The following is a 25,406-nucleotide window of genomic DNA, read 5'->3' as shown; positions in this document are numbered from 1 at the left end:
ACTTGCAGTTGTCACACATGGAAATCAAATGTGTGATAAGCTGCAGGATTCAAACACAAGTGTAACTTGTAAGAAACAGAGAGAGAGTGCAGGACAGACAGGTGACAGTCTCAGGTGTATACACTGCTACAAAACAGCACCAGAGAAGGAGGATTTAGTGTTTGTGTTATTACGAGTGCTAAACAAGAAGGGTTCCCAGATGGTACAGTGGACACATGTGTGATTCCTGTGATTAAGGCATCTTTCTTTCAGCTTAACGAGTGAACCGTCAGCTCGTTCAAACACACGTTAAAGTCAGTTTGGCTCGACACCACCGAACAGAGGCAGCAATATAGCATGGCTAACATTAACAGTGCAGTGAATCCTGCTTGTGCCGTGATATTCAGGACTGCAAACCGAGCAGCATCACTGACTTTCAGCTTGTTGTGTTTGTGGATATATGACTGACTTTAATTATCCATAAAATCATCAGATTCTCTGTAAGATTAAGGTCGACTATCGAACGGCATATAAAGTAAAGGCTTTAAAACCAAGTAAACGCTGAAAAAACAAACATCGCTAATGTCACATAACTTTGCCGGCATGTGGCCAACAGTAATGTTTTAATGTTCTTCATTATTAAACATTTGCACATAAATAAGTGACATCATATTCAGTACTTACTTTTGAAAGTTTACTCTTTGGCCGCCCCGCTTCCACTTCTTTGAAGTGTCTCCCAGTCCCAGTGCACTTGTTGGCATGTTTTGGTTCGTGCAACTGGTCCGTTGGGTTATTTTCTCCCCAGAAACATTTCCGTTGTGTCTTGTGTGCTTTTGCAGCGGTTTTCTTTTTGCAGCGTTTTTCTTTTTGCAGCTGTTTTTCTTTTTGAAGTGTTTTTCTTTTTGCAGCGTTTTTCTTTTTGCAAGTGTTTTCTGAAGTTGCAGTCCATTTGGCCTCTCAGGGCCACCGTACAATTTATAATTTACGATAATCTGTTAGTAGAAGATGCAAAACACTAGACTGAAAGAACACTTGGCTAGTCTACACAATGAGCAGATTTACTAGTAAAACTCTTGAAAATGTGCCTCTTGGTTGGCTGATTTATTTGAATAAATGAAATGTTAGTGAAGATGAAGAAACCCAGGATATATGAGCCGTCTACAGTGTAACAGTAGTTACATCTGACTGATAAATATCTGATAAATAATATCAGTGATGATCTAATCAATGATTTGATTGGAATCTGCATGACCATTTAGGTTAACATGCTCACGATGAGACTCACATACTTAAAGGACACTTGACTTAATACAATTCTAAAAACATCAGGATGTTAGAACAAAGGACTCTCACGAGTCACGACTGATGAGCATCTGGAATCCTCTTGAGCAGCTGGTGTCCTCAGTTTCTAGATGTTTACTGACCGCTGTCAAAGAAGGGGAATGCTACACATAGGTATTTAGTATTTAGTATTTAGTATTTATTTATTTATTGTCATTGTCAAGAACAATGAAATTGCGTTTGGGGCTTCCATACAACCCAAAAAAAAAGAAGAAAATAATAAATACCCCTTAAAACCCAAGTGTACATATTTAACCCAGTGTGACTCCAATGCAATAAGACAATCCTTAGCAATAATGTTCGTAGAAATTCAGACAAAGACCTGAGAAACATGACAAAATACAACAATGCAACCCATTCAATATTATTGTACTGTGAGATATGATATCAGATATGATAGTTATCTGATATCATATGCTAACATTAGGTAAACATGACTGAGCTGTGTTTTTTTCCTAAAACAGTTCATTGTCTCAGTTGAAACACTTGATATGTGCTCTCTTGTGAATAAAATATAAGGTTATTACATTTGGAAATCTGTGCATTCTGATGTATTTTGATTTTAAACAACATTTTAACTTTGTTTTTTACAATCGTGGTTGTAAAAATGTTGACACAGATGTAGACTAGATACACTTTCACACAAAGTGTGTCCTCATATCTTTACTTCCACTGAAAGTGGCCTGTAAGTTGTTCTGCTTTTGCAGGATGCTACAAACAGCGCTTACACAATGTTAACAGCTCAGATAAACAACAGTTTCCCCATGAATATTTCTTTTGTATGATTTTGGTTTTATTGCTTTTTATACACTATTAGATTTATCTGTTTGTTTGTTTTTTCATTTGTTTGTATTCACTAAACTAGTCTGGTTTCGTCTTTGTTTGAGAGGTGTTATGTGGTAAATGTGGTAAAAATATGAAACAACAATGCTGAGTGTCATATAACCCTACATACTCTGCATGAGGACTATAACGACTAGCAGGGGGTCATCTGAACGGACCGTATTCTTACATATGTGCAGCATACACTCTGGCTTAAATTCTTTATCATGATGTGTAAAATGAAGCTGTACCATTCAAAGATGTGTCACTATTTCCACTGACCCAAAGCATCCCGGATGTTTGAAATAATATCTCTAGATCAGCTAACAAGAACTCTGTATACATGCACAATGTCAGCGACTAGAAAACCACAAAGCTTTACATGTTGTTTGTTTCCTATGAGTGTTCTGGCAGGGTTCTGTCTCAGAGGTAATTGCTGAGGTAAGTGGTAATTTCAGAGATAAAGTGACCTACATAAACATCTGCAGGATAGCACCGGCTCTGCAAAAACCCACAGAATGGACCATTTTTAAAGTCAGATATCACATCAATCATATGAAGATGTTCTTTCTCATATGATTTGAAACAGATTTGAGTTTCAGGGGATCACACATATATTTAACAGTGATTTGAACCTCAACAAATCTCTCTTTAATCTATAACAGCTATATTTTGCAAATTATGGAGGTGAATAATGACAGACTCAACAGTGTAACACTGGTTTAAAATGATTTAATTAAATGGCGGCTGCTCTCATTTCCATGAAAGGATTGGAGCTGCTGTGAAGTCAGAAGTGTTGTTGGGCCCATTTCAAGTATGTAGGGTGGCTACATCCAATAAACAGAAGTTGACAGGAGTAATACCTAAATCTGTGACTACTTCCAAAAGAAGTCATGGATTCCTCTAGCATTAATGGTTATCACAAAAGAGGTCTGTGTTCCAGTTTACAATGCAGCGACTGCTTTAAACACGCTTTTATGTTTGGTGTTTTTTTTTTTTAAATGTGAGCATTAACCCACAGATAAGTCAGCTCTGTCAGCGCTTTCTCTTTTTTAGTGGGTTATTTTTTTCCCCAATCATTGCTAACCCAGTGTAAGCCACATACCAAGCATCAAACCTAGCAACTAGCTAGTGAATGTCCATCTGTTCATGTCCATCCATCTATTTTCTTCCACTTATCCAATTCAGGGTCATAGGTGGGTGGCTAATGGAGACGGATTTGTCGCAAAGCCCTGCCACGCGGGACAAACGCTAGGAAGAAGAAGAGGTGGGTGGCTAACACAGAGAGGCAGACAACTGCTCATACTAAAAGTAAGTGTTGGGGAGTAACGGAATACATGTACCGGCACTACGTGTTTAAAGTTGATTTATTCTGTTACAGTTACCATTTAAAAGGGTAGTATCCAGAATGCAGTTACTTTGTTGAAACAAAGGGATTACATGGTGGTCTTTTCCTGTTTCACATGTTGGGCCATGCTCCCTCAATTTTTGGTAATTCCACGCCGCTGGAAACCCAAACAAAACACGCATTAAGACGCTCTAATGCCTGTGTCTCAATCTCGCGGCCCATGTCACCCCTACTTGCGGCCTGCATATTGACGTAATGAAATATTTTTTTGAATTATTGTTCAAAAAATTATTTAATATGAAGGCAATAGGCAGAGTGTTACAGGCATAGAGAATGTAGCCTCATGGGCAGTGTAGCCCAGTTGTAAGTAAGCTATTAAGACTTGACTGTACACTGTGTTCGTGTAAAAAGTAAAGCCCGACACGGAACCCGACGTATTAGCGATGTATTAGCCAGACGTCCCTTTACTACGGTTCAGAGCCGCGGATCTGTTTTATATACACGCGGAATAGTTTTCTATATGACATCGCTGCAAAAAGTGCAGCCTTACCTAATGTCCACCCTACTGTTACTCATCTATATTAAGATTTAAAAATCTAGTTGGTATTGGTATGGCAAGTAACCCTCAGTGATAGTAATAAATCACACAGCAATAGGTTGTAAAAAGCATGATAATATATTAAGTAATCCAGAGTATTCAGAATACGTTACTCTGAGTAACGTAATGGAATACGTTACAAAATACATTTTGGGGCATGTATTCTGTAATCTGTAGTGGAATACATTTCAAAAGTAACCTTCCCAACACTGCTAATATTCACACTGAAAGCCAATTTAGAATCATCAGCTAGCCTAGCATGCCTATAGATGTGCATATAGCATGCATAGCCTTGCAAGCACATTGACGTTCTTGTGCTGAGGCAGCAGAGCTAACCACTGTGTTGCCCTATGACCGTCGCAGAGAATTTAGCAAGGAAGATAAACTAAAACTAATATGCTGTTAGCGCTCAAACACAGGCTAAAAAGTCGGATCTATCTAACTTGTGTAGCTAATAAAGCTTAATTTAATCCATCTATCTGTAGCTATTCATATATTTAACTGTGGATTTAGCATGGAGGGCTTGATCTTATCCCAGCTGAAAATGGGTAATAAACAGAATACCTGCCGCTCAGGTCATGGTCACACCCACAGCCAATTTAGAAATACCAAGTAAACTGTTACACATGTCTTTGGGTCACTGTAGCAAGCCAGAACACCTGGAGAGAACTCACACAGGCGCAGGAAGAACATAGCAATTAGCAGTTACACAGCTGTGGCAGCCGTGGTATTGGGGGAAACAAGGCTCGTCTTTTTAGGCTTTTCCAAAGAGCTACAAGTTAGCTGGAAATGCTGAGGCGAGACAGCAAAAGAGCTCTGTGTAAATGAGCAGTCAGTAAAATTCTGAGTAAATGAGGTAAATCTGGGATGATGCACTCAACATGTTAAGCGTCTCCACTTCCCGCCCACATTGGACTGTTTTATTGCATTTTGTAGATCAATACAATTATGATCCACAAAGAAACCACAGTTCAGAATCCACAAAGTGCACTCGAGTTCATCACCAGTTAACAGTTTTCAAGTGCACGCTCACAGATGCAAACAGATAACGCTAATCTGTCGAGCAAGTGTTTTTAAGTCTGCCACTGCATATGTGCACTTTTGTACTGATTAATGCTCTAGATGCAAATCCAGATTTCTCAATGCGCCATTAAGTTTTGCGATGGCGGAGGAAAGCATTTGTTGCCAACATTAAGACTCAAATCTCATTGAGGTCACACAAAGAACGGCTACATGTGGTAAACGCTAAACACTTTGTACGTTTTTCAGTTTCTGGCGCTTGTATTTCGTGGAATGTAATGACTCAGAAAAACAAACAAACACACAAATATCCTCTCAACATCTTTCAACGTCTCAAAAGACCTGCCCCCACCTACCCGTCATTACTCCCTGCGTTTGGCGCTAATGCATTTTCAAGCTAATACATAATGTAACAGACGCCTTTGTTTTTTTATGCTTGTGCTGAACCACTAAATAGGTTATAGATGAATTATCTTGCCCTTCCATCCCAAAGGCCGTTCAACTGTGAGAATGAGTTTGCCCATTTCCACTGCAGCATCCGCACTCCATTAACTTAGTGTAAACCACGCTCATTGGCAATATACAAAGGAAATGCAGCACAACAGCTGTTGATGATGTTGTTGTGTTTTCCTTCTTTGGGTTAACTAACTATCTCTGCATCTCCTTTCTTTATAGCTAATCGTCATCATCACCCGTGTCAACCCGAGTTCCAACTTGTTGTCAACATGTTCAGACAAAACAGCTGCGCTAAACTCTCCAGTTTACTCGACAGCTGCATAGTAAACGACGTGTTCATTACAAAGCGACTAGACATAAGCTGTCACCTAAAGCAAAGACTTTAAATGTTCCTATTTCCCAACACTTTTCATGCAGTGCCCAGTGACATTAGACACTATGTACACAATATGTTGTTAGAAATTGCTGTGTCAACAAGGTGTCAGACTCGAACAGGTCAGGCAGGCTGATACAGTCATCTGAGGGGGAAATATGAGAAAATAAATAAAGAACAGATGGTGTTTGCATTGCACCAGGAAAGTGTGAAGTGAGTGGAAAATATGGTTTAGGGTGTGTGTTCAGCAGAAGCAGATACTGGCCTATCAGGATAAATCAGTAAGTGGCAGTAAAAAAAATATTAGTAACAAATTTTGGCAAATGAAAGCACAATATTGCCTACAGCGAAGAAGTAAAAAAAGATCACCTTTACAGTTGTTTCCCCCCATGAGCTAAAGTGTTTGTGATGTCACTGAGTTTGATGTGACTGTGCTGCGTAGTTAAAGGGAAAGACCAGCCCCACTTCAACTTGCTTTCAAAGTGAGCCTCTGAAGACGCAGCATCATTCCATTACTGTGGCAACATCTGGTAGATGAAGCAGGCAGTCGGTCTGAGGCAGCATTGTGATTGCGGACGTCAGGCGGGAGTGAAGATTGACATACCATTTTTGAAAACAAGAATTCACCGGTAAGGAGAACATGCCTTAGCTGGAGTTGAATTTGCTGGAATGTGGGTTTTATTTTTGTGATGTTTATACTTTTGCTAACAGCTGTGGGTGACAGAGAAAGCGCTCAGCAGCGTGTAGGCTTATTGTTAGAAGTTACCACTCATTGTCTGAGCGGTGCAAATAATCTATTTGTTAATTTAAAGAGTGCTTTGAGAATGTCTTTCAATCAAAAGTGAAAGAGCAACAGAAAGTCTGTTAACTGAAACTGAATCAACAAGTTTTTAGCTTCACAGTAGTGAATGTGCATTACAGTTACGCTCAGGTGCATGGTGAGTTATGTAACACATATGCACGCTCCTTAATAATTTATCGCCTGCACAATGCTAAATGAAACGATTTGCCCCGTAGTGAAGTGGAGTCTGACAGAATGTGATCCATCTGTTAATAATGAGTCTGTGACAAGTGCTCACAATGAACAGTGTCTCAACATTTCACAAGAACTGCATCTAAAAGAGACATTAGCTTATGAAACCAAAAACAGAAGCTTTACCATGTGACAGGATGGAGGTTGAAAGTGCTTATCTGTTTTCGGTGTTTCTTCCAGAATTGCACGACAGGCTCACAGACTATCTGAGAAATAATCTACCACATTGGGGTTACAGCACTTTACACAGCTCTGCGTTTTTGCTTTCTCATATGCATATTTTTTGGGGGCCTGAACCACTTTCATTTACACATTTTTATGCACGCTCATAATGCGCTTTCCCTCTGTCTCAGCAGCTACACAAATGGAGAATGTGACAGGTGGTTTGCAGGACAACTCCAGTCGGTGCGAGTCCATCGATGACTTCCGTAACCAGGTCTACTCAACAGCATACTCCCTCATCACAGTTCTAGGCCTGGTTGGGAATGGCTTTGCCCTGGTGGTGCTTATCAGAACGTATCGCCAGAACTCACCCTTTCACGTCTACATGCTGAACCTGGCTGTGTCTGATCTGCTGTGCGTTATGACGCTGCCGCTGCGAGTTCTCTACTATGTCAGAAAGGGAGACTGGCACGAGGGGGACTTTCTCTGTCGTATCAGCTCTTACGCCCTCTATGTAAACCTCTACTGTAGTATTTACTTCATGGCAGCTATGTCTTTCACGCGTTTCTTGGCTATTGTTTTCCCTGTGCAGAACCTGCGGCTGGTGACAGAGAACCGTGCACGCCTTGTTTGTGGTGCTATCTGGGTAGTGATCTGTCTTTTATCTTCACCCTTCCTGATATCTGGCCAGAAGTTTGATCCGATAACGAATAAAACCAAATGCTTCGAGCCACCTCCACCCGGGAAAAGCTTGAAAAAACTAATTGCGCTGAACTATGTGTCGCTGATGGTGGGCTTTGTCCTGCCCTTTCTGGTCATCATACTTTGCTACGCTGGCATAGTCCGAACCCTGCTTTCCCGCACCCACGCTGCCCGCCGTCAGCGGGGCACAGGCACCAGAGCCATCCGGATGATTGTCATTGTCCTGCTGACCTTTCTGGTCAGCTTCATGCCTTACCACGTGCAGCGCACCGTGCACCTGAACTTTCTGTCTCGGGGAGACACTACCCACTGCGAGAACGTTTCCATGCAGAAGTTGGTGGTGGTGACGCTGTGCCTGGCTGCTGCCAACTCCTGTTTTGATCCGCTGCTTTACTTCTTCTCTGGGGAGGGTTTCCGCAGCCGGCTGTCCTCGCTGCGCCAATCCATGAAGGCAAGCACCATGCAACGCACAGACAGGCGAAAGCCCATCACAGCTTCAGAGTCAGGGGAAAACCAACAGCTGAAGACCGGTTAAATGGCACCATGAAGACAAGTTGTCAACAAGAACATTTTATCAGGCTTAGAGTGAGTAGCGCTCTCACGCCAACAAAAGACAGAAGTTTAAAAATGTTGACAGTTTTAAGTATTTAAACAGACTGTCTCCAGAGGATCATCCTCACGTAAGTTGATATTTATCATCTCAAAGTATTTGTTAAATATTTAAGTGATGTTATGTATTTTCAGTATAATGTAGCCTGTCGTGATCTAAAGGTTGTGGTGTAAATGCAAATATATATGTTATGTCACTGCATGAATGCATTTATATGATGGTGTAGTAGGCTATGACTTTTTATTGAAGGTTCAAGAAGGTCAAGGTTCGAACTTTGTAACTTGCATATGAAGGGTTAATCTCTGCCTCATGGTGAATACTGTAGAAAGAGCAGTGTGGTAAAGACTGTGGGTATTTATTTTCCTTTATAATTATTCTACTCTATGCTGTCGCTTTTATTTTTCACATTTCTTTGTGGAAACATTACTTTGATTTCTGTTTTTTCAGTACGAGTTATCATCATTTCCTGTCTTAGTTTATGTGTTTTGGTTTACTCTGAGATTTCTACACATTTTAGACATTATTTTTCTTTTCTTTTTTTTTTAATGTATGAATAGTAATAAATATTTCACATTTTTACAGGAAGGTTTGTGGATTTAGAGGGTACCTCTAAAGCAATAGTTGACATTTTGGGAGATTGGGGAGAACGTACCCATGTGAAACTGAAGCCACATGACTGGAAGAGGGACTAAATAGCTTGCATGTTGCTCTCCACAGGTAACACATCCACCTACAGGTGTCTGTAAGGCTCACTACTCAGTGCACATATTTAATCCCTCGAATGTTTACAGCTTTGGCTTTATGCTGAATTAAACCTCACTTTCACAAAGCAACATGAGAATGGTGCCACTCTTTTTACTACCTGACATTAGCAAAAATAAGCAACATTTATTACCCAAAATGTCGAACTATTCCTTTAAACACATGGAAATATGTTGCTGTATTCAAGCAAATTTTCAAGCCATGTATAATAACTGCATTAATAAAAGATTCTGTCATAAAAGTCTATTAAATTCCCAGAGCCCTTAGGAGCAGCTACACCCTCTGGCCACTGGGGGTCAACACCAGTACAAATATTGTTAGTTCTTGCGTACAGCTCATTGTCTCCCTTGCCATACTATGTTTTTAGAAAAACAATGAGCCACTGTTTTCATGTCTAGAAACTGTGGAGGTCTTTCACAAATTGAATTTGTGAGAAACATATAAGTCATATGATCATATGTATGGTATGTGAGCATACAACCCCAGTTCCCAAAATAGGTGGGACGCTGGATGATCATCTGGTTTGTGTCCTCTTTTATCGACATTTCTGTTTTTTTGTTTTGTTGATTTTTTTGTGGCTTGTTTGTTTGTTTTGCTGTTGTTGGGTTGTTTTTGTGTGGTTTTGTGTGTGTTTTGTTGGGATTTTTTGGTTTTTTGGAGTGATTTTGAGGGTAAGTAAAGGTTAAGAGCATATTTCATCCTTCCATAAACCCACAACAGCCATAAATGAATTATGCTTCGGGGGTAATTTAGAAATACAAAACAGTGAGAGAAGATGAGACTGATGAGGCTGACCCTGCTGATTAGAACATAGAAGGCCACTGTATTACCGCTTCATACACAGATAATATCAAGCACATGATCGGCTCCCCCCGCCATTGGCACAAAAAGCTGTTTGTCTCAGTCTGGAAAACAGGAGCTATCTATCCCATAACAGTATTAGTGTACCTCACAGCAAGGATGCTAGCTATACAGGAAGCAGAGAAAGTCCCTGCTTGATTCTTACTTGCTTCTAAAGAGGGTATAGATAATTGTGCACTATTCATTGCAGGAAGTCACTCACATAGCTTTATTCAATTCATGCTGCAGATTCATTCCTATTTAATTAATTTAGCTTCATTTATGTATCATACTTATTTCTTGCTCTGCATTGTTTTTCTGGGACAATCATTTCATTCATTAAACTAAGGCTATTTGAGGCCCACCTTACTAAAGACAGTCTATGTCTTTGTCTATGATTGGCCAGCATCTGGAAGCACGGTGAGGGGCAGAAATTGGGGCTTGTAAAAACTGTTTTATTGTTGGAAAGGTTCGAAACCTGTAAACCTGCTAAGTAACATGATTTTCTATTAATATTTTAATTATAATTAATATTTTTCCAGGTTGGACACGCTTAAAAAAAAATCTCGACAGATTTCATCTGTTAAATGTAACAAATATTCCTCTTATTTTTAAGTACATGAAATTGCAATAAAATTAAGACTTTTATTTTAAAAGCGAACAAAAATTAATAATGATAAGGACCTAAAATAGAATTAACTGTACTTTTAAATAAACATAAAAAAAAATTTTCAAGATAAAATTATATAATATTAAAATACAATTACAAATTTAACATAATATCAGAAAAGGCTATTTTTTAAATAGAAAAAACGGAAAGTATAGTTTGCCATAAATACTTTTTTAAAACTAATTTTACAGATGTTATTCAACCAAAAGAATAAAATTCTGGAAAAGTATCAATAATAGAAAAGTCATGGATCATTTTAAAGATTTGTTTTTAATAAATACACGGATTTGATGACTTTGAGCAATAAATGCCTGTGGAATCATCCATCTTTGATCATTAAAAATATACTAAATCTAAAAGATGACTTTAGAGATAACTCATTAAACTTCTATGATTAAAATATTAATTATTATGTAACACTAAAAATATCTAAATATTTTGTAATTTCTTAGTCTTTTTGTAAAAAAAAAAATTTAATCAGGAGCATTCGGGAACAATCACATTTTGTATTTAAACTTTGAACAGAAACACAGTGTGTAGAGAGACTCTTCAGTTTTATTTATATATGCTAAAACACAGCAAAAGTTGCCTCAGCATGCTTTATATTGTAAGGTAAAGATCCTACAATAACACACAGATATATCAACAGAAGTTAAATTTCAGAGGACGCAGGAAATGAACTGACCTGACATGTTGAGGCAGTTAAAGATTCGTGGACATTTACAGAGCGACACTGTGGAATTTTAAACTTTTTGCAGCTAATGAAGAAAATGGGCCGTTCAAAGCCAGCAATGAGCACGATGCATCTGCAACTCAAGCTCCAGCCTGGCAGTAAATATCCATGAGCAATCACACTGTCTATTGTTTACATATACTTAAGGTGTCAGCTAACCATTAAAGTAATGAAACCATTGCTTTTCTTTCATGATGTTTATATAAGTTTATATAAAAGTAGAATATGGTGGCGTAGTGGTCAGCATTTAGCACTATGCAGTTAGTGGGGTTAGGCTAATTGAGGGTGATTTGCCCATAGGTGGGCGTCTGTTTCGATAACAAATTTTACCATTCTTGAATTCAAGAATTGCAAGAACTGCTCTTTGACATCACCTTGGAGAAATCTTGTCCCATTCTTCTTTGCACACTTGTTTTAATTCAGCAACACTGGAAAACTTAAGCATGAACAGCCTGTTTAAGGTCATTAGAGAGCATCTCGATCAAGTCTGAGTTTGGACTTCAAACTCAAAACCTCCAAAACCTTCATTTGTTTTTATTTGTTTACTTAGTTTGTTTTTTTCTAATCCACTTTCACTGACTTCACCTTGTCTAACAGGTTCTATTTAAGTGATATCCTTATTCATCAGGTCTGGAAGTAATTAGGCCTGGGTGTGGTTACTGAAACTGAACTAACCATTCAGACTGTCTTCCTCAGATATTTTACTCATAGGAGCGACTTTTAAACATGTTTAAGTCATTACTTAAAACTTATTAAAACATATTAAATGTAAATGTCCAACACTGTAAGATTATACTGAATGGTTTTGTGGGGTTTTGTGTTTTGTTTTTTAAGGGGAAACAGACTTACTTTTACAACATGTGTAAACACTCACTCTGCTAGATGAGAAACACTTGGAGGAGCTTCCTGGGAGAGCTGTTTCTGTGTCAGGCATTTAGCCTTTCAGTCATATTTTCAAATGAAGTAACCTAATCAAAAAAGCTTGCTAAAATTGTTCTGAGGGATTTTTGTATTTGCCTTAGACAAAGAGATCACACTGATGAATACCACGAGCGGAACAGGCCTTGAATATGTAGTTGTCCATGGTGTTTTATTATTCTGTGTTTGAGAGGCCGATCGAGTTTAGGGTTTTTATGGAGCTGATCAAAAACAGAATGGCCCAAAGTGATACAGAATTACCCCACAGATGTTTATTTATTCACTAATATCTAATTCATGGGCGTTCAACATGGAGAAGTAGAACAAGTTTTCAGGCACCGTCATTTTATATCATCACAATCAGTTACTGAGTTTTTGAGCGGTCCTTTTGTTGCTGTTGTTTTTATGCCTGGGACTTTGCAATGAAGTATTATTAGCAGAAATTAGAGTCGAGTACTCTTTTCCTTCGCACATGCAGCTATAATTTTTGAAATTTTTGTCAGCTGATTTGAAATCTTCGAAAAATGTTTTTCCATAGCGTCTTTCCTGCCTGGTAAACAGTCGTATCTGTCAAACTAGTGTGTAACAAAAGCTTTCTGTTGAAACTCTGAACTCTCTAAACACAAGCTGATATTTTTCTTAGACTGGAGAAAGCACATCATGAGCCAAAGGCCATACGTATGCAACATGTTTTCATCCCCGGGCATCACATCCCGGCATTCTGTGAAATCCTGCTTGCGTCACAGAGACAAGGTGTCCTTTGGCTCTCATGCCTTGAGACAGTGTCTGCATTGATATTAAACGCAGGGAGAGAACAGCCTCTTTTTAGGAACCAAAAACGTAGCAGCAGGCTGAAGCAGTGATGGTGGAGTGCCTTGAAGGGCTGGTCAGCTACAAGATTACAGTTCATGACCTGTGTGGGAGGTTTACACTTTGTTTTCCTCACTTTTTACTTTCACTTTCACTCACTGCTTGATTTGGCTTGGCCACCACATTTTTTGTATTGCTGCCTCTGTATGCAACCACAGTCAAGGTGTGATTGACGTGTCAGTCAAGTCTACAATCAAGAGAAGCCTTCACAAATGGAAATATAAAAGGTTTATGGTACAAACAATGGGTTACACTCAACAACAGGAAGATCAGACTAGACTTTGCCAGAAAATATTTAAAAACAAATCTCCTGCACAGTTCTGTAAAAACTGATTTGGACAGATGATCAGGATGTCCTAAAACTCCTTGAAAAGTCTTTAGTTGATCCAAATTGCTGCAGCAAGAGTCCTGACAGAGACTAGGAAAACAGAGCATAATTCTTCTTCATTGGCTCCCTGTTAAATCCGTATCCTACTCATCAGCTACTTGAATAATGTCTTGAATAATCAGGCCCCATCTTATCTTAATGATCTTAAAACTTTACTTTTTGATAAAGTATATAGTTATATAGGCTGGATCAGGGATTCCCATGATGCATTAAGTGATTCTTCTTCACTCACCTTTTTCACTCACTATGTGTTAATGCACCTCTTTGCATTTAATTATTTGTTATTATTGATCTCTGGCTCTCTTTCCAAGCATGTCTTCTGTTCTGTCTTCATCCACTGATCCCCAGTCGTTTGCAGAAGGCAGCCGCCCCTCCCTGAGCCTGGTTCTACTGGAGGTTTCTTCCTGTTAAAAGGGAGTTTTTCCTTCCCACTCTCGCCAAAGTGTTTGTTCATAGGGGGTCTTATGATTGTTGAGGCTTTCTTTGTTTTCTTTGTGTTAATCGGGGCTCAAGAGTTGGCAGAGTCCGACAGTCTGGTCGTTGTGTCCTTGGGCAAGACACTTCACCTGTTGCCTACTGGTGGTGGTCAGAGGGCCCGGTGGCGCCAGTGTCCGGCAGCCTCGCCTCTGTCAGTGTGCCCCAGGATGGCTGTGGCTACAATGTAGTTTGCCGTCACCTGTGTGTGAATGGGTGGATGACTGAAAGTAGTGTAAAGCGCTTTGGGGTCTATAGGGACTAAGTAAAGCACTATACAAATACAGGCCAGTTACCATTTAATGTGGGGTCTTGAGGGAACTGTTGTTGTGATTTGACACTCTATAAATATAGAGTAAATATAATTGAATTGAATTGAAATGTCAAGACACAGAAGCTCCACACAATGCATTGAGGTCTCCATCCAAAGTCCATCACCCCAAGACTCTATGAGCAACAGAAAGAGGTAGGGTGAGGATTAAGAGTGCCAGAGACACAATCCAGGAAGAAACACGGAGCATCTGTGAACAGATCAGGAAGATTGCACCCCGGAGAGGAAGCTCTAAGAAGTGGCTGACATCAAGAAATCATACCCGTGTCTAGAAAAGCCTGGCTTACAGGACAACAGACGCTCTGATCATGGAGGCACAGGAACAGGCCCTAAGCAACAGATCCATAGAGGCAGAAGTCTACCACAGCTAACAGGGCCCAAGTTGCAGACTCTACAAAGATGACCTGAGACTATCTAACACATAGTAGCAGGATATTTGTTGGGACTGTCTACACTGAGAGGCTAATTAAGTGACTGAGACAGTACACAGGAACATCTGTGCCGCATATGGACTAGAAGTCCCCAACTCCCGATGGGAGACACCACCAGTGGTGTTTGGGAACAACAGGGCAAAGGTCCCGTGGGATTTCAAGTTCCAGACAAGCAGCTGCTGGTCAACCAACCGGACATAGTGGTGGTTGAAAAGGGGGAGAAGACCACAGTTGTGACAGATGTGGCAGTGCTAGCAGACAGCAACATCAGGAAGGAGGAGAAAATAGAAAAGTACCAGATGCTGAAGGCACAACTAGAGAAGGTAAAGTCTAAAGTAGTAACAGGAGCATTAAGAGCTGAAAGAGTGGTTCCAACAGATCTCTGACCAGGAGAGCGCAGTCCTGAGAACCGCCTCTGGAGGAGGACCCGAGCTTCAGGATCTATATGTTACATACAGCATGTTTGGCCTTGTGGTTTTTAAATAACTAATTGAATTTGGAGAAGAGATCCTTGAATCTAAATAACTACTGGACTCAAGTTATATCAGGTAATTAGCCAAACTTCTTCCAATCAGAGAAGACCGCTACACTAAAAAAAAACCCAGACAGTCACATTTGCTGTACTAACCCTCCAGACGAGGCCCCACCTGCTCTAACAGGAAACTTGTGAAGAGTGCAGCAGTGTCAATGACAGTAATTGTGTATCGTATTGAAAATATTTTTAGCCAGCAGTGTATTTTTGTCCACACTGTGACGCACGCAGAGAGAAAGGCCCCTTCAGTCTGCATGACTTTGAAAATGTTATCATCACTTCCCATCACTTCTCTAAATCACATAAAGCCTTGTGGCATTTGTTTTCCACAAAACAAATGAAAACGAGGGTCGCTTTTAAAATAGATTGGGAACTGTTGGGATGTTACAGTGTTGGTGTTGTGTACGTTCTTGTTTTTATCCTGCACTTATAGACCTGACGAGAACTTGTCGGACATCAAGTCCTTGAAGTAGGAAGTGCTAAAGGAATTAGGATCTTGACAGTGTTTCTCATGACTTTGTGCAATATTTCATATTAATTAAAATTGGCAAAAGCCATAGTTTCACTGCTCTCTGTCCGGCCAGCTTACCTCTCCAATAAACAGAATGAATAAGATTCCTAAAACTCTCCAATTCTCAAACTCCAAGAAGCCTAAATCTTGTTCAATCTGTGTGAGCACCAATGACCAAATGAGTCACAGACTTGCTGATCTTCTACCATGAAATTCTCACATAATCTGAATCAGATCAGTCTGAGCAGAACTTCACAGCTGAGTCCACACTATGAGAGCACTTTAATGGCAAAAGCTGCAAATGAACGTTTGGCAGAAAACTTAACTTTGGGAGGATTATTCAAACAGAAAGCTCATTGTTCGGGGGGAGGTCAAAAGAAGCAGTCCCTTTTGAAAATTTCAGTTTGACTCTTTGAGGCGGAAAACTGCTTTGTTAGTCAATGAGGGAAGAAAGAGAGGATTTGGAGCTTTGGTAAGGAGAAGACAGTCGTGATGCAAAATTCACTGAAAAGCTGCAGCATGTCCAGACGCAGTGAAACTGGGTCATCCTGCTGATATCCCAGTTAGACCTCGTCTGTTTTGGTGCCTTATGCACGTCACTGCCTGAACATTAGCAACACATACTGGCCTGTTTGAAAGCTTCAAGACAAACTGGTTAGGAGTACTGGGACAGTTTGTGAGCAGCCTGTACAAGTTCATCTGAACCAAAGAGAGCACTTCACAGAGCAGATCTTGAGCAAATAAAAAAATGTAAACACAATTTGTTCCCTATGAATACTAAAAAGTTATCAGGTATCATCATTTATAAGCATGCAATGCTTAGGTCATGCAATTTAAGACAACAAGAGGGCTTTTAACTCGTTTTAATTCTTCAACTGAAAACTTCATCAGAAACAAAAGACTAGCTTTACAATGAACTACAAAAGCACAGGAATTGCAGTCCTCTATAACACAAGGGCATAAAAGAAACTGTTTTAATAAAGAGCAAACGTGTGAATTTGAATCCGGCTTATTACAAACTCATCGATGCAGGAAAACGTTAGATTCATCAAAGATGTTACTTTTTGGCTCATATCTCGTGTTTTCTGCCATCGGAATGACCTTTTCAATCAAAACCGAGCGTAATAGCAAAATATTTTGACACTTGGAAATAACTGCCAGGTCCTTTGAGGTGTCGGAAGAAACTCAAATGATTTAGCAAGACTGAAGATTTTGTGTGTTATATAAATAAAAATAAAATACAACAGTTTGAAAAAAAAAAAACATTAAAAAACATTGCATGAAAACATGACAAATCTGAAAAAGGGAAACATGCTCATTTTGATTTTGATTCCATCAACATGTTTCATGGAAGTTCAGCTCAGTCTGGAAAAGTGCAGGAGGACATCTTCTGGAAACGACTGCTGGGAATTCAGCCGGAATTCTTTTTAGAAATGATCAGCACACACTGCAACATCCATGGGGGGCATTACTGAACATGGCCTGGGTTATTCACAGTGAAGGTTTCATTAATGCTGATTACACTGGGCAAAAGCACAACCCCTAATTTCCTTATATTTTAATTAGAAAGACACAGATCTTATTGTATTTGTGTTTTTTAGTGTTCTTGAGAAACAGTTCTCCAGGCTTTCTGGAGTTCTTTCAGCTTTTCTTTAGACATTTGGCTGCTTTTTCACCATTTTCAATCCCGTCTTTGTAAGAGACCATTTTCAGAGGAATGTTTTTAGTTTGTTTGTTTCTTGAACCACTTAACGCTGACTTGTGGATAATTCAGTTAAAAAAGGCACCTAACTCAAGGAATGCACCAGTGTGGTGTCTACACAAAACACAAAACTTAACTTAACTTTACTTGGAATCTGTTAAAAACACATCATTTGTTTCCATTTCTTTTGTTTCATGTACAGAAAATGACAATGCTAATATAGTTCAAAAGGCATAAAACAATGTTTTTGCATCCAACAAGATAACTTCAAAGGAAATATTGGCTAAAAACTTAGAATATCTCAGTATTGTGTGCACTGTCATTAAAAAGGTTTTAGGAAACTGGAGAATTGGAGGTCAAAAGAAGAAGAGGCAGGTCTAAAAAACTAGTGTTGAAGTACGCCGACTTCACGGATTCTTTTTGATGGTAGCGACTAGGCGGAGACTCTTACTTCGAAAATCAGACGTCTTTATTTGCGCTTTACAATAAAAGACAGATGCAACCTAGCTAACTAGCCTACTTCCGCTATGTCTAGCGAGGTCTGGCTCACAACCGGGAGTCAACACACAATCTTATGGGTTCAGTGTCCCACCCATTGTACCGCCCCCTTCAACTGTCCTGCCTCCGGTCTTCCTCACCTCAGCAATCTAAATAGAATCACCTAAGTTTAAGCATAGCTCTCTAATCCTCTCTACCTACAATGAAAATAGGAAACCAAGAGTACATAATCACATTCTCCCCAAGCACCTCTTCCCACACTAACTAAAGCAGTTGAACAGCGTTTCATGTCCCTGACACAGGACCTGAGAGATGCATCTGGCCCTTCAGTTTATCTCACTACTCATCACTGAAGCCTCGGTGGAAGGTTGTCTGTCAAGAAGCCATTCTTAAAGAAGGGAAACAGGAGTTAACGGATGAGGTATGTCAAATTACACAAGAACTGCAACTTTGTTGAAGCAGTGTGGGATCATCTTGACAGAGAACAGAACAAAAGGCAGAAACATCCAAAGAAGAGTTTTGAATGCCCTGCAAGAAGCCTGGAGAACTACTCTTAAAGACTATTTAAAGAAATAACAAAGAAGCTGCCTGAGAGAGTTCAGACTGTGCTGAAGAATAAAAGTGGTCATTAAAAATATTCACATTTAAGCTCATTAAAATTGTACCATGTTCTTGTTTTATGTACTGCACTAACTTCCCATTTTCCAAGCCATTTTTTGGCAACAAGCCTCTACTACTGCATGCTTCGGTTTAATTTAATTCAGTCATTGCTTATTGAGCAGCTCAAGGCAGACAAGAAACCACCACGTATATATAGTATGACATAATGACATCATGCACATAAGAACTTGAAATACTTTCAGGTTAAAATCATCAATAATAAATTATAATTGACTGGCAAAAGACGCTGGTGCATGAGCTAAGCAGTAAAGCAACTATTCCCGCTGTGTTTAAGACAGATAGGATTTATGGCTTCTGGAATAAACCCAACTATTTTCTCCTCATGCTGGGCTTCTTTTGCTCTCTTTTTCTGGAAACATCACAGGAAAACCTGACAGCGTGATGAGCTGACATGACACAAAACAGAATCATCACTCACTCTCGTCTATGACTATCACTGCAGCCACAAAGCAAGTGAGTTATCTGACCACTGACCACATTCATCTTTAAACTTAAAAGGTCATTTTGAATTTGATGGTAGCAACACGTCTCAAAAACACTAGGACAGGGTCGTTTTTACCGCTGTATGGCATTCCCTCATCTTTGAACACCCTCTGTAAACATCTGGGGACTGAGGAGACCAGCTGCTGGACCTTTGGGAGAGTCATGTTGTGTCTTTCTTGTCTGATACAGGATTCAGGCTTCTCAACAGTGCTGGTTCTTTGTTGGATCCTTCGTTTATGATTTGGCACATGAAAAGTCTGAACTGCGGGCAGAACAGTTCAAATTCTTCTATGTGGTTTAACATAGTGTTGCTGAAATATGCAAGACCTTAGTTTAAAAAGACGTCATCTAGATGGATGTTGTTCTAAAACCTTTATATACCTTTCAGTATTGATGGTGGCTTTCCAGATGTGCAAGCTGTCAGCTTTATAGGCACTAATTCAGCCCATTAGCATCATAGACAGGCTTTTAAACTGAGCACTAATAACAAGCTGGATGGTCCCTATCCACTTTAGGTCATCTCCACACTAATACATTTTCGTTTGACAACACATCGTTTTCTCTTCATTTTGGCCTCCCGTCCACACTGAGACGGTGTTTTTAGTCAAGGAAAACTGAGCTTTTTGGAAACGCTCTCCAAAGCGGATGCATTTGAAAACGCAGCTTTTCGCGTCACAGTGCAGACTGCGTAAATGGAGCCTTTCGAAAACCATGACGCATTTTAGTCATATGATGCAGTCATGTAACCAATTCAACTAAGATAGTGGAGGTTATTGTACAGCAGTTGTTTTGTTTGCTCTCCATTTTGACAACCCTGTTAAAGATTAATATCAGTCTGTACATGCTCCAGATAGCTTTTCTTCAAATCCTTTAACTCTCACTCGCTTTTGCAACTTTGTACTTTTGTGTTACTCACAGCAACAACTCTCTCTCATTGTTAGTCCATTTAAAAAACTCGGTGCTTTTCCTCGATATTTTGCTGCAACGTTTCAAAGAGCCAGAAAGTAAATAAACAGCAGACAGAAATGAGGCACGTTGAATTGTCTTACATTTCACGTATGCGCAGTACAGGAACGTAACCGTTTTCAGTCGTTTCAGTGTGGATGAACAACTGTTTGGAAACGATTGAAAACGTTAGTGTAGACTGGAAGTGTTTTTAGACGAAAATACCGTTTTCACATTAGTGAAAGTACCGGCTCTAGATTAGTGTAGACGTGGCCTTAGACTGCAGGGTGCACTTTGATGTTTTGCAAAAAGAATAATAATGGATTTGATTTATATAGCGCTTTTCAATGCCACTATTCATTCACTCTTGCATTCACACACTGGTGGAGGCAAGCTAGGGTTGTAGCCACAGCGAGGCTGGCATATCGCTCCATCGGCCCCTCTGGCCAACACCAGTAGGCGGTAGGGTAAAGTCTCTTGCCCAAGGACACAACGACTAGGACAGAGAGCCCGGGGATCGAACCTTACAGATGCACTTCCCAACCCCCTGAGCCAAGGTCGCCAATGTAAAAGTTTGATTCGTCTGACCAGAGAACAGTCTTCCACTTTGTCTCGGTCTGTTTTAACTGAGCTTTGGCTCAGAGAAGATGATAGCACTTTAACAGTTTTGGTTTTTTATAGTAAAAAATATAGGATTATGAGATATGCAAATCACTGTACTCCGTTTTAATTAAGATTTTACCTATTGTCCCAACTTTTCCAGGATTGTGTTTGTAAAATATGAAATTAAATAGTAGCTCTGCGCACTTAACCCTCCTGCCATCCTTTAAAAAACTCACACCCATCACCCTAGGGACCATTCTCAGCCACGCCATAAAAAGACCATATATCCATATTTTATTCCACTTTAAATTAGCCAACCTTGTAAAACTACTTCTCCCTGAAATATTCATGTAAAGTTTTAATTATATTTTCGTTGTTTTAACCCTTCAAATCCCAGTGTTATTACATGAGCGCCCTGTGTTATAAGCCCCAAAAACCAAAAAACGAAACTAAATATTTCCACAAAAAACCAGTTGAAGTAATATGTGATTGTCATTATAAGTAGGCCTTTAGATGGACCAAAGATTGGCACCAACATACATTTTGACCTGCCATTATTTTTTTTTGCATTTTTTTTGCAATTTAAAAATTAAAACTTCAAGGCCCTGAGTCTTCATTGACATCCAAGAAAAGAAGAAAAAATAAAATCATATGATGATAATTTGGGGTTGAAAAATAGCGTTTATAATGGAAGTCAATGGGCAGAAAATGGTCCCCAGGGTGATGGGTGTGGGGATTTCTGCTGCTCAGCCATTTTAGGCTGATTTAAGGAATTCACACTGGAATATTAACATTGACAGGTAAAAACTATCCTGTGGCAAGTTTGGTTATATTCCACTGAACACAGTGGAAATGGCAGCCATTTAACACATAGCAGTGGCACAAAAAGGTCCCAAGAAGGCAGGAAGGTTAAACAACTATGACGTGCGATGAGTCTAATTACAATTAAACTGGATAGCATGACTAGATCTAAATTTTCTGTTTTTCACACAATCTTGCGAGATTTTCCATGTATCTGTTATGTCACACATACAGGCCCAAGCCCTCTGTGAGGTGAGCGAGAGGAAACAGCTGCTTTTGAAGTTGTAGCTGAAGTGCCCTGGTGTGGAGGAGACTCACAACAACCTGAAAATTGTGGGTATAATTAAAGGAGGCTGAGGAATAACATAACACAAGCCAGCTGCTGAGCCTGAGATATCAGCAGAGTCAGAGGACACAAAGAAACCAGGAAGGGAGAGGTGGAAAAGGGGAACCCAGGAAAAGCTGCTGGCTTGAGCAGAACCAGCAGGTTTGTTTACAGAGGAGTGCTTTTGCCTTGTATGTTACAGGATGCAAAGTAGCAACACTTCTTTACTGTACTTAAGTAGAATTTTTAGGTCTCTGTACTTTTCTTGAGTAGTTTTAAGTTAGGAGCCTGTGAGTTATTATATCACATCATTGCAAACATTCAAACATTAACAGTAACACATGAAATCCTGTTGCCTGTTAACCAGATAGATGAGATAAAAGAGGCAAAACTGTGTGCCAAAGTCAGGGGCTAAAGTGGGTTGTGTTTCGATTTATCGTTATTTAACAACTGCAGTTGTCCGCAAGTTGCGGTTGTGGTACTTTAGCATCTAGCTAGCTCCACTGAAGAGGTGCAAGTATAACGGGAGTGACTTTTAAGTGTCAGCTAATTTCAAATGCGGCGTTTCTATCAGCTCAACAAAGCAAACACACAAACTTATTTCAAAGGGAGAGAAAAGAAAGAGAGCTAACTTCACCCAGAGATGGAGAAAGATAAGAAAGACAGGAGAGGAAGAAGAGAAGAAGCTGTGGGTACCGACAAAAAGAATTAGATCACAGATACAAGAGGTGGAAATGGGCTTCCTCCAAAGGGCGGCTGGCCTCTCCCTTAGAGATAGGGAGAGAAGTTCGGCCATCCAGGAGGGGCTCAGAGTAGAGCTGCTGCTCCTCCACATCGAAAGGAGCCAGCTGAGGTGGTGACAAGGATGCCTCCTGGGTGAGGTGTTCCGGGCATGTCCTACAGGGAGGAGGCCCCGGGGCAGACCCAGGACACGTTGGAGAGATTATATCTCTCGGCTGGCCTGGGAACGCCTCGGTGTTCCCCCGGATAAGCTGGAGCCGGTGGCTGGGGAGAGGGAGGTCTTGGCTTCTCTGCTTGGACTGCTGCCCCTATGACCCGGCCCGGATAAGCGGAAGAACATGGATGGATGGATGGATGGATGGATGGATGGATGTCTTCATGCTTTTAAATCAGATATTGGGACTGTACAGGCGACATTAGGTTTTTTCATATTGCTGAAAAAAAGCTGAGGTAGAGTAACTGTTTTATTTAAAGGTGTCACGTTATGTGTAATTCTGGTTTAAATTATATTCTTTGACTTGTTGTTATTCACAGTTATCCACAGCGTCATACACAACAAAAGGTTGCATGAAAAGGTTAATGCAGGATAAACAGGTTAGCTTGTTGTTCTGTGTTGGATTTAAAGGTTCTCCTGCCTGTTGAATCCATTTTAACCTCTCCTCTCTTTTTTAAATATTCCTTCTTTTTCTGTTCTCATGTTCTACTTAACTGATTAAAGCTGACTACTTTCATTAGAATTAACATTTAAACTGAAGTAGAGTTTTTAATGTCATTTATTCGTGCTATTTCATTATTACATTAATATAACACAAGGCTCAGTTAGCTTTGCTCTAAAATAGCTGGTAGTAGCGTCCTCCAAAGAGCTGCGTTTTACTGTTTTACTTTGAGTACATTTTAGAGCCAGTACTTTTTTACTTTTACTTGAGTAAAGAAGCTGAATCAATAACTGTCTTCAACTTTTACTGGAGTATTTATTAATTACTTTATCACGTCTGAAGCATTGTCTATACAATTTTAAACTAAAAGGCAGTCGCTATGGAAATAATCTACATGCAGGCTAATTAAATGAATTGATTTTCTCATTAATTTATATTTATATATATGCTTTCAGACTAATCAGACTATTAGGGAAAAAAGCAACAAGCAATTTGCAAAAATTTGCAATTTGTGAATAATGACATGTACACTATAAAAAATTACATGATTTATTTAACCACAAGAAGTCATATTGGATAGTGTTTAACAGTAATTATAGACTTCCAGTCCTCCTCTGGCATTAACATTGGGGAAAAACTGTGGGCCGGAGCTTCATGGTATGGTTTTCCATGAGCGAGCAGCTGCATGCAGGCCAGGCACAATGCCAGGCATTGGCTGGAGCCACCACTGGACTCTGGAGCTGTGGAAATGTTTTCTATTGAGTGATCAAACACACTTCTCTGTTTGCAAAGTATGATGGACAAGTCTGAGTTAACAAGAATATTACCTGCCTGGCTGCACTGTGCAGGGAAATCCTTGAAGGGAATGAAGGGAAATCAAAATCCTTCAGCTCACTGAGACATTTTGGACAATTGCATGTTTCCAGCTTTGCGGGAACAGTTTGAGGAAGGCCCTTTCTGTTTCAGCATGACTGTGCACCAGTGCACAAAGCATGGTCCATGAAGGCATGGGTTGTATGCATTTGGTGTGAAAGAACTTGACTGAACCACAAAAAGCCCTGACCTCATGCTCTTCTGGATGAATGGGCAAAAATTCCAACAGACACATTCCAAAATCTTGTAACAAGCCTTCCCAGAAGAGTGGAAATTGTTGTGGCTGCAAAGGGGGGCACCAATCCATACAGAACCAATTTAGATGTTTTACATCTACCTGTAAGGCTGTGAGACTAGACCCTGGCCCCTGGTAACACAAAGAGCTCAGCCCAGAGTCTACAAAAGAGCTTGTTCACACCTTTAGCTTATTTACTCTACTTAAAATCTGCTGACGAGCCAGTAAACTTGTACTATACTTTGGTTTCTTTTCATGCAGAAAAATTCCATTCGAACACCACAACAAACCACACGAGAACATTCAGTCCATTCTTTGACAAAAATAAGTAATAATTTACAGCACAGATTTGCTTTTATAGATAGTTGCTATAGTTTGTGTAATCTCCATGTGTACTCTGCTGTATCAAAGCATACATACTTGCAGTGTACACCTGGTAGTTGAGTCTGAGAGAGGCTGGATCATCTTGATGTAATTACCATATACACATATGCATGACTGAAAAAAAAAACATATGCATGACTGTGGGCACCCTAAAATATTTTAGAATGGGTTTCTTGGATTTCATTAAACGTGACTGTCATTGTTGGTATATGAGAATGTGGGCGGGACTTAATTGACTCATCTGACTTCCAGTTCAATTCAATTAGGCCAGCGGTCCCCAACCCCTGGGCCACAGAGTCATTTGGTACCGGGCCGCGAGAGTTGAGGCTCGGGTGTAAAATTTATGGTTTTCAGGGTTTTTATTGTTAACTGGGTTTCCCTGGGCCTTTTCCCGTGTTGCAGTTGTGCGTCTTATTTTGAAAGAAATATTTACGTGTTACCATAGCGACGAGAGCATTAAGGGGCAGAGAGGAGGATGTTACTCTGAATGTTGTTGGCGCATTTCAGCGGGACGCTGCTAAAGTTACACAATCACACAGTAAATTGGCTTTTATTGTTATATTTACAAAATACCA

The 25,406-nt window shown here is 39.9% G+C and overlaps 1 protein-coding gene across 2 annotated transcripts; it reads left to right on the top strand.

Annotated features, from left to right (window-relative positions):
- The first annotated feature begins 6,104 nt into the window (after nucleotides 1-6,104).
- On the top strand, nucleotides 6,105-9,571 carry cysltr1 (cysteinyl leukotriene receptor 1). Of its 2 annotated transcripts, none has more exons than XM_086307278.1 (2): nucleotides 6,105-6,566; nucleotides 7,327-9,571. In XM_086307278.1, the coding sequence occupies exon 2, from the start codon at nucleotides 7,335-7,337 to the stop codon at nucleotides 8,367-8,369; it is 1,035 nt and encodes a 344-aa protein (XP_086163404.1). In that variant the 5' UTR covers nucleotides 6,105-6,566; nucleotides 7,327-7,334; the 3' UTR covers nucleotides 8,370-9,571. The 2 variants fall into 2 exon arrangements, with proteins under 2 accessions (XP_086163404.1, XP_086163394.1); XM_086307268.1 differs by having other exon boundaries at nucleotides 7,324-9,571.
- Nucleotides 9,572-25,406: the final 15,835 nt, after the last annotated feature.

This window comes from Aulonocara sp. 'chitande type north' Nkhata Bay, linkage group LG2 (genome assembly GCF_057382095.1).
Source record: "Aulonocara sp. 'chitande type north' Nkhata Bay isolate Kocher_YH1m ecotype deep benthic linkage group LG2, A_spYH_male_GT1.1, whole genome shotgun sequence".
Classification (NCBI taxonomy): Eukaryota; Metazoa; Chordata; class Actinopteri; order Cichliformes; family Cichlidae; genus Aulonocara; species Aulonocara sp. 'chitande type north' Nkhata Bay.
Note: the sequence above shows the minus strand (reverse complement) of the source record. Positions and strands in the feature narration are given on the sequence as shown.

What these genes read in the sequence shown, in the direction of transcription:
- cysltr1 (XM_086307278.1), top strand. Translation starts at nt 7,335, where the DNA reads ATGGAGAATGTGACAGGTGGTTTGCAGGACAACTCCAGTCGGTGCGAG.